General features: G+C 39.8%; 1 protein-coding gene across 4 annotated transcripts in view; it reads right to left on the reverse strand.

Moving 5' to 3' along the window:
- Positions 1–16302, reverse strand: part of TEX9 (testis expressed 9) — a 236167-nt gene that overhangs the window by 9765 nt on the left and 210100 nt on the right. The window contains exon 12 of one of the 4 annotated variants that reach the window (XM_032621330.1): positions 12532–12745. The exons of the other annotated variants lie outside the window; for them this stretch is intronic. Coding sequence (XP_032477221.1) covers positions 12572–12745 — 174 coding nt within the window. The 3' untranslated portion in view covers positions 12532–12571. Of the gene's footprint in view, positions 1–12531; positions 12746–16302 lie in introns of those variants that run through there. 4 annotated transcript variants of the gene reach the window in all.

The following is a 16302-nucleotide window of genomic DNA, read 5'->3' on the forward strand; positions in this document are numbered from 1 at the left end:
AGAAAATTACAGACCAATAACACTGGTGAACATAGATGCAAAAATCCTCAACAATATTAGCAAACTGAATTGAACAATACATTAAAAGGATCATACACCATGATCAAGTGGGATTTATCCCAGGGAGGCAAGAACAGTTCAATAACTGCAAATCAATGTCATACATCACATTAATAGGATGAAAGAAAAAAAATCACATGATCATGTCAATAGACACAGACAAAGCATCTGACAAAATTCAACATCCATTCATGATAAAGACTCTTAACAAATCAGGTTTAGAAGAAATTTACCTCAATGAAAAACAGGCCATATATGACAAGCCCACAGCTAAAATCATACTCAACGGTGAAATGTTGAAAGCTTTTCCACTAAGGTCAGGAACAAGACAAGTGCCCACTCTCACCACTCCTACTTAACATAGTACTAGAATTCTAGCCAGAGAAATCAAGCAAGAAAAATAAAAAGTATCAGAACTGGAAAAGAAGAAGTAAAATTGCCTCTATTTGCAGTTGATATGATTTTATATATAGAAAAGCCTTATAGACTCCACCAAAAAACTGTTAGATCTCATCAACAAATTCAGTAAAGTTGTAGGATACAAAATTAACATTAAAAAATTAGTAGTTTCTATACACTAACAACAAATTATCTGAAAAAGAAAGAAAACAATCCCATTCAGAATTACATCAAGAATAAAATACTTAGAAATAATTTAACCAAGGATGTGAAACATCTATACACTGAAAACTTTAAGAAATTCAGATAAGGCACAAATAAGTTGAAAGGTATCCTGTGTTCATGGATTGGAAGAATTAATATTTTTTAAATGTCAATACTACTAAAGCCACCTATAGATTCAATGCAATCCCCATCAAGATTCTGAAGAAATTTTAAACAGAATTAGGAAAAAAAATCCTGAATTTATATGGAATCACAAAAGACCCCAACAGCCAAAGTAATCCTGAGAAAGAACAAAGCAAGAGGCATCACACTTGCCAATTTCAAGCTACATTATAAAGCTGTAGTAATCAAAATTTGTATGGTACTAGCATAAAATCAGAAACATAGACCACTGGAACAGAATCAAGAGCCCAGAAACAAACCCCAGCATGCACAGTCAACTAATATTTGACAAAGGAGCCAAGAATACTCAGTGGGGAAAGGACAGTCTCTTCAGTAAATGGTGCTGGGAAATTTTGATATTCACATGTAAAAGGAATGAAACTAGTCCTATATTACATCACTCACAAAAATGAACTGAAAATGGAATAGAAACTTATATGTAAGACTAGAAACCATAAAACTCCTAGAAGAAAACACAGGATAAAGCGCCTTGACATTGGTCTTGGTAATGATTTTTTTGGATGTGATACCTAAATCAGAAGTTACAAAATGAAAAATAAACAGGTGGGACTATGTCAAAATAAAAAGCTTCTGCACAGCAAAAAAAAAAAAGATCAACAAGATGAAAAGGCAACCTACAGAACGGGAAAAATATTGTAAACCATATATCTGAAGAGGTTAGTATTCAAAACATATAAAGGATTCATACAATTCAACATACAAAAAATCAAATTATCCAATTTAAAAAATGAGCAAAGGACATGAATATACAATTTTCCGAAGATTTACAAATGGCCAACAGGTGCATGAAAAGGTGCTCAACATCTCTAATCATTTGGGAAATGCAAAATAAAACCACAATGAGGGGGCTTCCCTGGTGGCACAGTGGTTAAGAATCCGCCTGCCAATTCAGGGGACATGGGTTTGAGCCCTGGTTCGGGAAGATCCCACATGCTACAGAGCAACTAAGCCCATGCACCACAACTACTGAGCCTGCAAGCCACAACTACTGAGCTCACGTGCCACAACTACTGAAGCCTGTGCACCTAGAGCCTGTGCTCTGCAACAAGAGAAGCCACCTCAATGAGAAGCCCACGCACTGCAATGAAGAGTAGCCCCCGGGGGTTGGAAGATGGCGAAAGAGTAAGACGTGGAGATCGCCTTCCTCCTCACAGATACACCAGAAATACATCTACACGTGGAACAACTCCTACAGAACACCTACTGAAGGCTGGCAGAAGACCTCAGAGCTCCCAAAAGGCAAGAAACTCCCCACGTACCTGGGTAGGGCAAAAGAAAAAAAGAAAAAACAGAGACAATATGGATGGCACCTGCACCAGTGGGAGGGAGCTGTGAAGGAGGAAAAGTTTCCACACACTAGGAAGCCCCTCCGCGGGCGGAGATTGCGGGAGGCGGAGGGGGGAGCTTCGGGACCGCGGAGTAGTGCACAGCGACGGGTGCGGAGGGCAAAGCGGGGAGATTCCTGCACAGACGATCGGTGCTGACCGGCACTCACAAACCCGAGAGGCTTGTCTGCTCACCCGCTGGGGCGGGCGGGGCTGCGAGCTGAGGCTCGGGTTTCGGTTTTGGACGGAGCGCAGGGAGAGGACTGGGGTTGGCGGCTTGAACATAGCCTGAAGGGGTTGGTGCGCCACGACTAGCCGGGAGGGAGTTCGGGGAAAAGCCTGCACCTGCCGAAGAGGCAAGAGACTTTTTCTTCCCTCTGTTTCCTGGTGCGCGAGGAGAGGGGTTTAAGAGTGCTGCTTAAAGGAACTCCAGAGACGGGCGCGAGCCGCGGCTAAAAGCGCGAACCCCAGAGACGGGTGCGAGCTGCGGCTGAGGGCGCGAGCCCCCGAGACGGGCGCGAGCCGCGGCTGGAAGCGCGAACCCCAGAGACGGGCGCGAGCCGCGGCTAGAACCACGGACCCCAGAGACGGGCGGGAGACGCTAGGGCTGCTGCTGCCGCCACCAGGGGGGCTGTGTGTCAGCACAGGTCACTCTCCGCGCCCCTCTTCCGCGGAGCCTGTGCAGGCCGCCACTGCCAGGTTCCCGGGATCCTGGGACAACTTCCCCGGGAGTACGCACGCACGGCGGGCCTCAGGCTGGTGCAACGTCACGCCGCCTCTGCCACCACAGGCCCGCCCCACACACAGTGCCCCTCCTTCCCCCATCCCCCAACCCCCGGCCTGAGTGAGCCGGAGCTCCCGAATCAGCGGCTCCTTTAACCCCGTCCTGTCTGAACAAAAAACAGACGCCCTCCAGCGACCTGCGCGCAGGGGCAGGGCCGGGTACAAAGCTGAGCTCCTGTGAGCTGTGAGAGCAGGGAGGAGAGGGGGAGGTCTCTCCCGGCAGCCGTGGAGGCGGCGGATTGAAGCTCCACAATCAACTTGATGTGCCCTGCATCTGTGGAATACCTGAATAGACAGGGAGTGATCCCAAATAGAAGAGGTGGAATTTAGGAGCGAGATCTGTGATTTTTTTCCCTTTTCCTCTTTTTGTGAACGTGTATGTGTATGCTTCTGTGTAAGATTTTCTCTGTATAGCTTTGCTTCCAACATTTGTCCTAGGGTTCTATCCGTCCCTTTTATTTTTTTCTAAATATTTTTTAGTTCAATAACTATATTATAATTTTATTTTTACTGTATCTTCTTTCTGTCTTTTTTCCTTCTTTCCCTCCCTCCTTCCTTCCTTCCTTCCTCCCTCACTTTCTTTCCTTGCTTCTTTCTTCCTTCCTTCCTTTTCTCCTTTCCTTCTTTCTTTCCTCATACTTCTACTAATTCTCTCTACATTTTCTCCTTCTTTCACTCCTTCCTTCCTCCCTCCCTCCCTCCTTTCTTTCCTTCTTTGCTTCTTTCTTCCTTCCTTGCTTTCCTCCTTTCCTTCTTTCTTTCCTCATACTTCTACTAATTCTCTCTACTTTTTCTCCCTTTTATTCTGAGCCGTGTGAATGAAAGGCTCTTGGTGCTCCAGCCCAGGAGTCAGGGCTCTGCCTCTGAGGTAGGAGAGCCAACTTCAGGACACTGGTCAACAAGAGACCACCCAGCTCCACATGATATTAAATGGTGGAAATCTCCCAGAGACCTCCATCTTAACACCAGCACCCAGCTTCACTCAACGACCAGCAAGCCACAGTGCTGGACAACCTATGCCAAACAACTAGCAAAACAGGAACACAACCCCACCCATTAGCAGAGAGGCTGCCTAAAATCATAATAAGGCCACAGACACCCCAAAACACACCACCAGACGTGAACCTGCCCACTAGAGAGACAAGATCCAGCCTCATCCAGCACAACACAGGCACTAGTCCCCTCCACCAGGAAGCCTACACAACCCACTGAAACAACCTGAGCCACTGGAGACAGACATCAAAAACAACGGGAACTACGAACGTGCAGCCTGCAAAAAGGAGACCCCAAACACAGTAAGATAAGCAAAATGAGAAGACAGAAAAACACACAGCAGATGAAGGAGCAAGATAAAAACCCACCAGACCTAACAAATGAAGAGGAAATAGGCAATCTACCTGAAAAAGAATTCAGAATAATGATAGTAAGGATGATCCGAAATCTTGGAAGTAGAATGGACAAAATGCAAGAAACAGTTAACAAGGACCTAGAAGAAATAAAGATGAAACAAGCAACGATGAACAACGCAATAAACGAAATAAAAAGTACTCTAGATAGGATCAATAGCAGAATAACTGAGGCAGAAGACCGGATAAGTGACCTGGAAGATAAAGTAGTGGAAATAACTACTGCAGAGCAGAATAAAGAAAAAAGAATGAAAAGAACTGAGGACAGTCTCAGAGACCTCTGGGACAACATTAAATGCACCAACATTCGAATTATAGGGGTTCCAGAAGAAGAAGAAAAAAAGAAAGGGACTGAGAAAATATTTGAAGAGATTATAGTTGAAAACTTCCCTAATATGGGAAAGGAAATAGTTAATCAAGTCCAGGAAGCACAGAGAGTCCCATATAGGATAAATACAAGGAGAAATACGCCAAGACACATATTAATCAAACTGTCAAAAATTAAATACAAAGAAAGCATATTAAAAGCAGCAAGGGAAAAACAACAAATAACACACAAGGGAATCCCCATAAGGTTAACAGCTGATCTCTCAGCAGAAACCCTACAAGCCAGAAGGGAGTGGCAGGACATACTGAAAGTGATGAAGGAGAAAAACCTGCAACCAAGACTACTCTACCCAGCAAGGATCTCATTCAGATTTGATGGAGAAATTAAAACCTTTACAGACAAGCAAAAGCTGAGAGAGTTCAGCACCACCAAACCAGCTTTACAACAAATGCTAAAGGAACTTCTCTAGACAAGAAACGCAAGAGAAGGAAATGACCTATAATAACGAACCCAAAACAATATAGAAAATGGGAATAGGAACATACATATCGATAATTACATTAAATGTAAATGGACTAAATGCTCCCACCAAAAGACACAGATTGGCTGAATGGATACAAAAACAAGACCCTTATATATGCTGTCTACAAGAGACCGACTTCAGAACTAGAGACACATACAGACTGAAAGTAAGGGGATGGAAAAAGATATTCCATGCAAATGGAAACCAAAAGAAAGCTGGAGTAGCAATTCTCATATCAGACAAAATAGACTTTAAAATAAGGACTATTAAAAGGGACAAAGAAGGACACTACATAATGATCAAGGGATCGATCCAAGAAGATGATATAACAATTGTAAATATTTATGCAGCCAACATAGGAGCACCTCAATACATAAGGCAAATACTAACAGCCATAAAAGGGGAGATCGACAGTAACACATTCATAGTAGGGGACTTTAACACCCCACTTTCACCCATGGACAGATCATCCAAAATGAAAATAAATAAGGAAACACAAGCTTTAAATGATACATTAAACAAGATGGACTTAATTGATATTTATAGGACACTCCATCTAAAAACAACAGAATACACATTTTTCTCAAGTGCTCATGGAACATTCTCCAGGATAGATCATATCTTGGGTCACAAATCAAGCCTTGGTAAATTTAAGAAAACTGAAATTGTATCAAGTATCTTTTCTGACCACAACGCCATGAGACTAGATATCAATTACAGGAAAAGATCTGTAAAAAATACAAACACATGGAGGCTAAACAATACACTACTTAATAATGAAGTGATCACTGAAAAAATCAAAGAGGAAATAAAAAAATACCTAGAAACAAATGACAATGGAGACACAACGACCCAAAACCTATGGGATGCAGCAAAAGCAGTTCTAAGGGGGAAGTTTATAGCAATACAAGCCCACCTTAAGAAGCAGGAAACATCTCGAATAAACAACCTAACCTTGCACCTCAAGCAATTAGAGAGAAGAACAAAAAAACCCCAAAGCTAGCAGAAGGAAAGAAATCATAAAAATCAGATCAGAAATAAATGAAAAAGAAATGAAGGAAACAATAGCAAAGATCAATAAAACTAAAAGCTGGTTCTTTGAGAAGATAAACAAAATAGATAAACCACTAGCCAGACTCATCAAGAAAAAAACGGAGAAGACTCAAATCAATAGAATTAGAAATGTAAAAGGAGAAGTAACAACTGACACTGCAGAAATAAAAAAAATCATGAGAGATTACTACAAGCAACTCTATGCCAATAAAATGGACAATCTGGAAGAAATGGACAAATTCTTAGGAATGCACAACCTGCCAAGACTGAATCAGGAAGAAATAGAAAATATGAACAGACCAATCACAAGCACTGAAATTGAAACTTTGATTAAAAATCTTCCAACAAACAAAAGCCCAGGACCAGATGGCTTCACAGGTGAATCCTATCAAACGTTTAGAGAAGAGCTAACACCTAACCTTCTCGAACTCTTCCAAAATATAGCAGAGGGAGGAACACTCCCAAATTCCTTCTACGAGGCCACCATCACCTTGATACCAAAACCAGACAAGGATGTCACAAAGAAAGAAAACTACAGGCCAATATCACTGATGAACATAGATGCAAAAATCCTCAACAAAATACTAGCAAACAGAATCCAACAGCACATTAAAAGGATCATACACCATGATCAAGTGGGGTTTATTCCAGGAATGCAAGGATTCTTCAATATACGCAAATCTATCAATGTGATAAACCATATTAACAAATTGAAGGAGAAAAACCATATGATCATCTCAATAGATGCAGAGAAAGCTTTCGACAAAATTCAACACCCATTTATGATAAAAACCCTCCAGAAAGTAGGCATAGAGGGAACTTTCCTCAACATAATAAAGGCCATATACGACAAGCCCACAGCAAACATCATCCTCAACGGTGAAAAACTGAAAGCATTTCCACTAAGATCAGGAACAAGACAAGGTTGCCCACTCTCACCACTCTTATTCAACATAGTTTTGGAAGTTTTAGCCACAGCAATCAGAGAAGAAAAGGAAATAAAAGGAATCCAAATCGGAAAAGAAGAAGTAAAGCTGTCACTGTTTGCAGATGACATGATACTATACATAGAGAATCCTAAAGATGCTACCAGAAAACTACTAGAGCTAATCAATGAATTTGGTAAAGTAGCAGGATACAAAATTAATGCACAGAAATCTCTGGCATTTCTATATACTAATGATGAAAAATCTGAAAGTGAAATCAAGAAAACACTTCCATTTACCATTGCAACAAAAAGAATAAAATATCTTGGAATAAACCTACCTAAGGAGACGAAAGACCTGTATGCAGAAAATTATAAGACACTGATGAAAGAAATTAAAGATGATACAAATAGATGGAGAGATATACCATGTTCTTGGATGGGAAGAATCAACATTGTGAAAATGACTCTACTACCCAAAGCAATCTACAGATTCAATGCAATCCCTATCAAACTACCACTGGCATTTTTCACAGAACTAGAACAAAAAATTTCGCAATTTGTATGGAAACACAAAAGACCCTGAATAGCCAAAGCAATCTTGAGAACGAAAAAAGGAGCTGGAGGAATCAGGCTCCCTGACTTCAGACTATACTACAAAGCAACAGTAATCAAGACAGTATGGTACTGGCACAAAAACAGAAAGATAGATCAGTGGAACAGGATAGAAAGCCCAGAGATAAACCCACGCACATATGGACACCTTATCTTTGATAAAGGAGGCAGGAATGTACAGTGGAGAAAGGACAGCCTCTTCAATAAATGGTGCTGGGAAAACTGGACAGGTACATGTAACAGTATGAGATTAGATCACTCCCTAACACCATACACAAAAATAAGCTCAAAATGGATTAAAGACCTAAATGTAAGGCCAGAAACTATCAAACTCTTAGAGGAAAACATAGGAAGAACACTCTATGACATAAACCACAGCAAGAACCTTTCTGACCCACCTCCTAGAGTAATGGAAATAAAAACAAAAATAAACAAATGGGACCTAATGAAACTTCAAAGCTTTTGCACAGCAAAGGAAACCCTAATCAAGACCAAAAGACAACCCTCAGAATGGGAGAAAACATTTGCAAATGAAGCAACTGACAAAGGATTAATCTCCAAAATTTACAAGCAGCTCATGCAGCTCAATAACAATAAAACAAACAACCCCATCCAAAAATGGGCAGAAGACCTAAACAGACATTTCTCCAAAGAAGATATACAGAATGCCAACAAACACATGAAAGAATGCTCAACATCATTAATCATTAGAGAAATGCAAATCAAAACTACAATGAGATATCATCTCACACCAGTCAGAATGGCCATCATCAAAAAATCTAGAAACAATAAATGCTGGAGAGGGTGTGGAGAAAAGGGGACACTCTTGCACTGCTGGTGGGAATGTGAATTGGTTCAGCCACTATGGAGAACAGTATGGAGGTTCCTTAAAAAACTACAAATAGAATTACCATATGACTCAGCAATCCCACTACTGGGCATATACCCTGAGAAAACCAAAATTCAAAAAGAGTCATGTACCAAAATGTTCATTACAGCTCTATTTACAATAGCCCGGAGATGGAAACAACCTAAGCGCCCATCATCGGATGAATGGATAAAGAAGATGTGGCACATATACACAATGGAATATTACTCAGCCTTAAAAAGAAATGAAATTGAGCTATTTGCAATGAGATGGATAGACCTAGAGTCTGTCATACAGAGTGAAGTAAGTCAGAAAGAAAAAGACAAATACCGTATGCTAACACATATATATGGAATTTAAGGGAAAAAAATGTCATGAAGAACCTAGGAGTAAGACAGGAATAAAGACGCAGACCTACTGGAGAACGGACTTGAGGATATGGGGAGGGGAAAGGGTGAGTTTTGACAGGGCGAGAGAGAGTCATGGACATATACACACTAACAAACGTAGTAAGGTAGATAGCTAGGGGGAAGCAGCCGCAAGGCACAGGGATATTAGTTCGGGGCTTTGGGACAGCCTGGAGGGGTGGGATGGGGAGAGTGGGAGGGAGGGAGACGCAAGAGGGAAGACAGATGGGAACATATGTATATGTATAGCTGATTCACTTTGTTATAAAGCAGAAACTAACACACCATTGTAAAGCAATTATACCCCAATAAAGATGTTTAAAAAATATATATATATAAATCCTCTGTTTCCAGAAAAAAAAAAAAAAAAGAGTAGCCCCCGCTCGCCGCAACTGGAGAAAGTCAACGCGCAGCAATGGAGAACCAATGCAGGCAAAAAATTTTTTTAAATAAATAAATAAAACATAGGTTTTTTTAAAAAAAACAAAACCCCAATGAGGTATCACCTCATGACTGTTTGAATGGCTCTCATAAAAAAACAAGAGATAACACATGATAGTGATGATGTGGAGGAAAAGGAACACTTGTGCACTGTTGATAAGATTGTACATTATATTCCAATCACTATGGAAAACAGTTTAGAGGTTCCTCAGAAATTAAAAATATAACTACCATATATCCAGCAATTCCACCACTGAGAATATATCCAAAGGAAACAAAAATACTTTGTCAAATAAATATCTGTACCCCAATGTTCACAGCAGCATTATTTGCAATAGCCAAGACATAGAAACAACCTAAGTGTCCAGTGACAGATGAATGGATAAATAAGTTGTGGGATATATACACAATGGAATATTGTTTAGCGCTAAAAATAAGGAAATCCTGCCATTAACATCATGGATGGGCTTTTGAAGGCATTATCTAAGTGAAATAAGTCAGAGAAAGTCAAATACTGTATGATCTCACTTATGTGTAGAATCTAAAACAACAAAAACAAAAAAATAAACTCACAGAAAAAGAGATAAGATTTGTGGTAACCAGAGGCAGAGGGTGGTGGGAGGGTGGGATTGGATGACGGTGGTTGAAATGTATAAACTTCCTGCTATAAGACAAAAAGTACTAGGTATATAATATACAACTTGATGACTAGAGTTAACACTGCTCTATGGTTTATTTAAAAGTTAAGAGAGTAGATCCTAAGAGTTCTCGTCATCAGAAAAAAACCATTTTTTTCTTTTTGTATACATATGAGATGATGGATATTAACTAAACATTATGGTAATCATTTCACAAAATATGTAAGTCAAATCATGTCATACATCTTAAACTTATAGAATGTTGTATGTTAATTATCTCAATAAAACTGGAAAAAGGATATCAAGATGGCAAATAAGCACATGAATATGCTCAACATCACTAGTCATTAGGGAAATACAAATTAAAATCATAATATGAAATACCACTAGGCACTTATTAGAACAGCTAAAATATAAAAAACCGACCACAGTAAGTGTTGGTGAAGGTATGGAACAGCTGCAGCTCTTATACAGTGCTGTTGAGAATGTAAATTGGTAAAACCATTTTAGAAAACAGTTTGGCAGCTGAACGTACATGTCTAGGTGTTTACTCAAGAGAAATGAAAACACATGTCCACACAAAGACTTACACGTGAATGTTCATGTGGGCTTTACTTGTAATAGCCAAAAAGTGGAAACAACCCTAATGTCCATCAACAGGTGGTATAATTTGGTAGATTTACACCATGTGTAAAATCATTAAAAGTGAACTACTGTCACATGCAGTAACGTGGATGAATCTCAAAATATTTTACTGAGTGAAAGAAGTTAACACTTTTAAAAAGAATATGAAATTCTAGAAAATATAAATGAGTTATCTGAAGATAGGGGTTGGGAGAAAGGCATGATTATAAAGGGTCACAAGGAAACTTTTGGGAGTGATAGATATATTTATTATCTCTATTGTGGTGATTTATCTTAGGTACACACATAGTCACAAATCATCAAATTTTACACACTTTAAATATGGGCAGGTTTATTATATGTCAGTTATACCACAATAAATGTGATAAAATAGAAATAAAAATACATACACTTAAAGAAAGGCAAATAAAAAATTGTGAGACAGCTAAAGTATCATTTTGAGGAAAATTTTAGTTTTAAATGCTGTGTTGGCAAAGAAGGTTGAAATATCAATGATCTAAGTCTTCAATTTAAGAAACTGAAAAGATTGCAAATTAAAAAGCAAAGCAGGGCTTCCCGGGTGGTGCAGTGGTTGGGAATCTGCCTTCCAGTGCAGGGGACACAGGTCTGAGCCCTGGTCCGGAAGATCCCACATGCCATGGAGCACCTAAGCCCATGAGCCACAACTACTGAGCCTGTGTTCTAGAGCCCACAAGCCACAACTACTGAGCCCACGCACTGCATCTACCGAAGCCCATGCACCCTTGAGCCTGTGCTCCGCAATGAGAAGCCACCGCAATGAGAAGCACGCACACCGCAACCAAGAGTAGCTCCCGCTCGCTGCAACTAGAGAAAGCTCATGCGCAGCAACGAAGACCCAACACAGCCAAAAATAATATATAACAATAAATAAATTTATTTAAAAATATGAATATCAATAAATATATTAAAAAAGCAAAGTAGACAAAATTGTATAAGGAGAATTCAGTGAAAATAGAAAACAGACAATAGAAAAAATTTTTTAAAAGTTGAAGATTAACTGATAACTGGTTAGCAAGACTGATCAAGAAAAAAAAACCTGACAACATGGATCAATCTCAACATTATTGTGTAGTGAAGGAAGCCAGTCCCAAAGGAGTACCTTCTATGCAGTTCCATTTACATGAAAGTCAAGAACAAGAATATCAGAACATCCTCCACTTAGGAGGATGGAGTAATGAAAAGAAAATACAAGGGAACTTTCTGGGGGTGATGAAAATATTCTATCTATTGACTGAAGTGGTGGTTACACAGATGTATGAGCCCAAACTCACTAAATTATAGATGTACTGGGTTGGCCAAAAAGTTCATTCGTTTTTTCCCGGAGGATGGCTGTAATAACACTTAGTTGTCTTTAACTTCATTCAAAACAATTTTGTTAGATTGTGACAGCTGTCATATCAGCGTGCATTTAAAAAAAGACATCAAAATTGGTGAATTTTTTTTTTTTTTTTTCAGTATGCGGGCCTCTCACTGTTGTGGCCTCTCCCGTTGCGGAGCACAGGCTCCGGACGCACAGGCCCAGCAGCCATGGCTCACGGGCCCAGCCGCTCCACAGCATGTGGGATCTTCCCGGACCAGGGCACGAACCCGCGTCCCCTGCATCAGCAGGCGGACTCTCAACCACTGCGCCACCAGGGAAGCCCAAAATTGGTGAACTTTTATGTCGCCATTTTAATACTGAAGATGGAAGAAAAACAACATTTTCAGCCTATTATGCTTTATTATTTCAAGAAAGGTAAAAACGCAACTGAAACACAGAAAACGATTTGTGCAGTGTATGGAGACGGCGCTGTGACTGATCCAACACGTCAAAAGTGGTTTGTGAAGTTTGGTGCTGGAGCTTTCTCACTGGACAATGCTCCACGGTTGGGTAGACCAGTTGAAGTTGACAGCGATCAAACTGAGATATTAATTGAGAACAATGAACATTATACCACACAGAAGATAGCCAACATACTCAAAATATCCAAATCAAGTGCTGAAAATCATTTGCACCAGCTTGGTTATGTGAATTGCTTTGATGTTTGGGTTCCACATAAATTAAGCAAAAAAAAAACCTTCTTGACCATATTTCCACATGTGATTCTCTACTTAAACGTAATGAAAATGTTCCATTTTTAAAATAAATTGTGACAGGCGATGAAAAGTGGATAATGTACAATAATGCGGAAGGGAAGAGATCTTGGGGCAAGCGAAATGAACCACCACCAACCACACCAAAGGCTGGTCTTCACCCTAAGAAGGTGATGTTGTGTATATGGTGGGACTGGAAGGGAGTCCTCTATTATGAACTCCTTCCAGAGATCCAAACAATTGATTCCAGCAAGTACTACTCCCAATCAGACCAACTGAAAGCGGCACTCAACGAGAACGTCCAGATTAGTCAACAGAAAATGCAGAATCTTCCATCAGGATAATGTAAGACCACATGTTTCTTTGATGACCAGGCAAAAACTGTTACAGCTTGGCTGGGAAGTTCTGATTTATCCACTGTATTCATCAGACATTGCACCTTCGGATTTCCATTTATTTCATTCAGTCTTTACAAAATTCTCTTAATGGAAAAAATGTCAATTCCCTGGAAGACTGTAAAAGGTACCTGGAACAGTTCTTTGCTCAAAAAGATAAAAAAGTATTGGGAAGATGGAATTACGAAGTTGCTTGAAAAATGGCATAAGGCAGTGGAACAAAAGGGTGAATGTTTTGTTTAATAAAGTTCTTGGTTTGTTTGTTTGGTTTTTTTGCGGTATGCGGGCCTCTCACTGTTGTGGTCTCTCCCATTGCGGAGCACAGGCTCCGGATGTGCAGGCTCAGCAGCCATGGCTCACGGGCCCAGCCGCTCCGCGGCATGTGGGATCCTCCCAGACCGGGGCACGAACCCGTGTCCCCTGCATCGGCAGGCGGACTCTCAACCACTGCGCCACCAGGGAAGCCCCTGCATCATTCTATATAAGAGACTTGAGCACCCGTGGACACTGAGAGACGACTGTACTTCCAGATGCATGTCTGATCATGGCATCATCTCCTGTCATCTTTTTCAAAATAACAGTGCAGTGGCTTTACACTGCCCTTTGGATAAAATCCATAATACTTAACATGGCCTGAAGGCCTAGATGGTTTGGCCTCTCCCTGTGTTTGAAGGCTCCCTTTGCAACATCCCCTTCACATCCATCCCTGCCTTTCATTACCCTGTCTTCTTTCTTGCTGCAGAGCCATTTTTTACATGCTATTCCTTCTGCCCACAATCTCTCCCCTGATATATAACTCCTGTATGTTTTTCAGATCTTAGCTTAGGATTACATTTTTTAAAATTCACTCACTGATCTGGTTACCTGCTCAAAGCACCATGTACCCTCCTTCATGGCATTCATCACAGTTGCACCTTAATTTTGCTTGATGTTTTGTCTAAATAACATCTAACTTCTCCACTGTAAGGTGCATGACTACAAGGACCATACTTATTTTTTATCACCTTTGTATCTCCAGCCTCTAGTAAAGATCTGACAGGTACATAGCAGGTCCTCATAAATATTTATAAATGAATTAATGAAGAATTAGAAATTATCTGTTCCTAAGTGAAGTAACATGTACTTGGTGACATATTTTAAATGAACTTCAAGCAACCATCTAATCAAATGCGCAGTTAAACCATCACAGAGTTGTCTTTCATCATTCCTCCCTTCAGTGTGTTTCAGAGGCAATTATTATGTTCCAGGCACTCAGGCATAGGAGTGAAAGAGACAGGGTTCCTGCACTAATGCGGCATCTGGTTTAAGTTGACTGACTTTTCAAAAGTTACTCTAAACCAGTTTGTTTCCCAAGCTCTGTGCAGAATGAGTTTATCATTGTTTTTAAAATAAATCTTTAACTTTCTGATGACTATGAGACAATATTGTTCTATTTTATGGAAATCTTACTATTTCTTACACATATAAACCTGAATAATTTTACTTGCCTACCTAACTATAATAATACGTCGAATCAGAAAGAGAAGCAAGGTACAAAGAATTAAAATGGAAAAAAATATAACTACTCACAAAAGAAAAACTTATATACAGATTAGACTCCAAGGAAAATCTTACTGCGTATCTTGAAAACACCCCTCAAAGTTAGAAACAAGGCAAAATAATTTAAGAATCAAAAACTTAAGACACATATACATATTTTTTCAGAAATCTGAAACAATATACATGTAACAAGTACATTTAAGAACTCTTTTCTCAAAATGTCTACTTGATAGTAAATACTTAAGAAACATATACAACAAAATGTCACCCCACTATGTTTAAATTGATCACCAAAATGCAGACCTAGGGTCAGAAGTTTGTCTTGAACACATCTAAGTTGTTTTTATAGTGTTGATGGTTTTGAACTGAGATGTTCACATACCAAGTCCTGATTACTTGAATTTGCAAAATGGCTGGCTAGAATAGGAGAGTCATCTGTTGTCATGGAAATAAGTTTTTCTTTCTATTTCTCTAATGTATGTGCTAAAATAGAGCTCAAATCTGAAACCAGAATTAGCAAATACTGACATTTACATGATTATTACATTTTATTTTCTTCAAAATCCCTTTAGAATACACCAAAATTAGAAATAATACTCCAATAACATAATTACTGGCAAGTCTGTAAAGCTGACTTCCTAACTTGTTCATTAATTACATTCTATTAATAACTCCCAGTCATCATACTATGGATGGCTCTTGAATGTTAACACAGTCTGATCATACAGCATAAACTATCACACAGACAACATCTTAAAACTCTGGGCTTCCCTGGTGGCACGGTGGTTGAGAGTCCGCCTGCTGATGCAGGGGACACGGGTTCATGCCCCGGTCCGGGAAGATCCCACACGCCGCGGAGCGGCTGGGCCTGTGAGCCATGGCCGCTGAGCCTGCACGTCCGGAGCCTGTGCTCCGCAACGGGAGAGGCCACAACAGTGAGAGGCCCGCGTACCGCAAAAAAAAAAAAAAAGAAAAAAAAAAAACAAAACTCTGTAGTCACTGTAATATTATTTGCCTCTGTTAAAAATATTGTACTTACCAAGATTGATTTAGTTCTATGTCCTGTTAAGTGTTACTAATTTAATCCAAAATGTATCATCTGTGCATGTAAGGAGGGTGACACCTAAATCCATCATCCAAGGCATTGTTAAATAACTAAGTATTGTCCTAATAGAGTGTCACTTTCAGGTTGATACAAAACCAAAAACTAATAGCCAGTATTTATAGAGTGTACAAAAGGCTTTCACACCCATTGATATTTGAGTCTTCATTTATTCAACAGATATTTCAGGAACTGAGTGTTAATTCTACACCAATCACTGGCTAGATGCTAGAGACACAATGGTGATCCTTATAATAACTCCATAACAGTGGTTAACAAAATGTAATCTCAGAATCACTAGCATCAGCATCAGCTGGTAACTTGTTAAACCTGCACATTTGAACTTTC

This window comes from Phocoena sinus, chromosome 2 (assembly GCF_008692025.1).
Source record: "Phocoena sinus isolate mPhoSin1 chromosome 2, mPhoSin1.pri, whole genome shotgun sequence".
Taxonomy (NCBI): Eukaryota; Metazoa; Chordata; class Mammalia; order Artiodactyla; family Phocoenidae; genus Phocoena; species Phocoena sinus.